The 1,566-nt window shown below is 52.2% G+C and overlaps 1 protein-coding gene across 1 annotated transcript; it reads right to left on the bottom strand.

Annotated features, from left to right (window-relative positions):
• Window positions 1–8: 8 nt before the first annotated feature.
• On the bottom strand, window positions 9–1,454 carry LOC105557311 (the record flags this gene model as incomplete). Its single annotated transcript, XM_012004512.1, has 1 exon — window positions 9–1,454. A coding segment is annotated over exon 1 (1,446 nt), but the record flags the coding sequence as incomplete, so codon positions are not given.
• Between the last annotated feature and the right edge of the window lie 112 nt (window positions 1,455–1,566).

Here is a 1,566-nt window from a genome sequence, read left to right as displayed (position 1 = left end):
CGTTTAACGCGTAAGGATTGCGCGAGTCGTTCGCTTATGAACGTAACTTCGGAACCCTGGTCCAGCAGGGCCCTGACGGTTTCGGTTCGGTGATCGCGTGAGCGGACAGAAACCTCGGCGGTGGCGAGTAAGACCGGCGTGGGATCCGCGTCGGCGGCGATCGCATTCATCGCGGATACTTGCGAGTTGGCGGGCAACTCTCCGGTCGTATTCGCATGGTCGGATTGATCGGGCGTCGGCGTAGCAGTTGAGGAAGAGATCGACTCAGAGTGCAAAAGCGTGTGATGCTTTTGCTGGCACGTGCGGCACGTGAATGTGCTTGTACAATCGCTAACACTGTGCCGAGCACTCAGGCAATTATAGCATCGATTTGTCTGCTTTACTAAGTCGCGTCTCTGAGTCGCACTCTTGCTCAAGAACTTGGTACACTTGCTCAAGTAATGAGCGCCTTTGCACAATGGGCACGCTACCTCTTTTGATTTCGTCGCGGCGACGTTGTGTGCCCTGGCCTGCCGAGGCTTGGCGGACGCCGCGGGAGCGATCTCCTCGAGGGCAACAGCGCGCGAGTTTATGAATTTCTTAAGAGTTTCATACGTGGGAACCGTGTCTGAATTGTCGGAACAGCATTTCAATTTCCACGCTCGTTTCGTCGCGGGATCTAGTTTTTGCGATACGAGGTAAACAAGTATATCGCTTAACTGTTCGTCCGAGCTTCGCTTTAGTTGCTTCAAGGCGGATATCGCGCGCTCCGCTTGATCGCGTAAAGCGTGGAGTTCAACGGCGGACTCGCGGGAAACCGAAGGTAAATTGTAGAGTGACGCAACGTGAACATCTATTAATTTTCGCTTATTTTCAAAACGAGCAACAAGTGCGTCCCACGCTGTTTGGAAGTTATCGGCGGTAATGGAAATTCCGGATATAGTGTCGCGAGCGCGACCAGTTAAGCTGGATGCCAGAAAATGCATTCTAGAGAAGTTTGAAATGTCTTTATTTGCGATGATTAACGATTTGAATCGGTCGCGAAAAGTCTCCCAATCAGCCGCGTCCCCGGAGAAAGGAGGCAGTTTGATCGGCGGAAGATGCTGTAGCGACAGTGATGATGATTCGGAGATCTCTGATACCGAAACATTAGCAGAGGTTTGGTTGTGTCTCACGATAGGCTCGAGGATTTCCAATTGCTCAGTCATGTAGTCCAGTGTCGCCAGAAAAATGTCCTCGTGCGCGTCAAGTTGACCCTCAGCAAAGTACGGAATTGTCTCTCGCTCGGATTCGGTGTACTGGCTCGAGAGCGCGGCGTGTCCTTGCTTGCACTGCTGCCACGTCTCCTTCAGCGACGTCATTCTCGAACGGAGTTTGGCGGGAGTGAAATTGTTCCTCCCGATCTTCTTGAGATTGTCCAGTGCCTTGGACACGGAATGGAGCAGCGAAAGCTGCATCTCTAATAGTTGAGGCATTTTGCGACTCACTCGTGCGCGGTGCTGGCACAAGGATGGATAATGAGCTTGGTTGCGTCGCGGTAGTACCTCGCACTCAATGTATGTAAGTCTTTGTCTTAGAACGGTTTGG

The sequence above is a fragment of the Vollenhovia emeryi genome, unplaced genomic scaffold, assembly GCF_000949405.1.
Source record: "Vollenhovia emeryi isolate VEMERY1.0 unplaced genomic scaffold, V.emery_V1.0 DF947993.1, whole genome shotgun sequence".
NCBI classification, from domain to species: domain Eukaryota; kingdom Metazoa; phylum Arthropoda; class Insecta; order Hymenoptera; family Formicidae; genus Vollenhovia; species Vollenhovia emeryi.
Note: the sequence above shows the minus strand (reverse complement) of the source record. Positions and strands in the feature narration are given on the sequence as shown.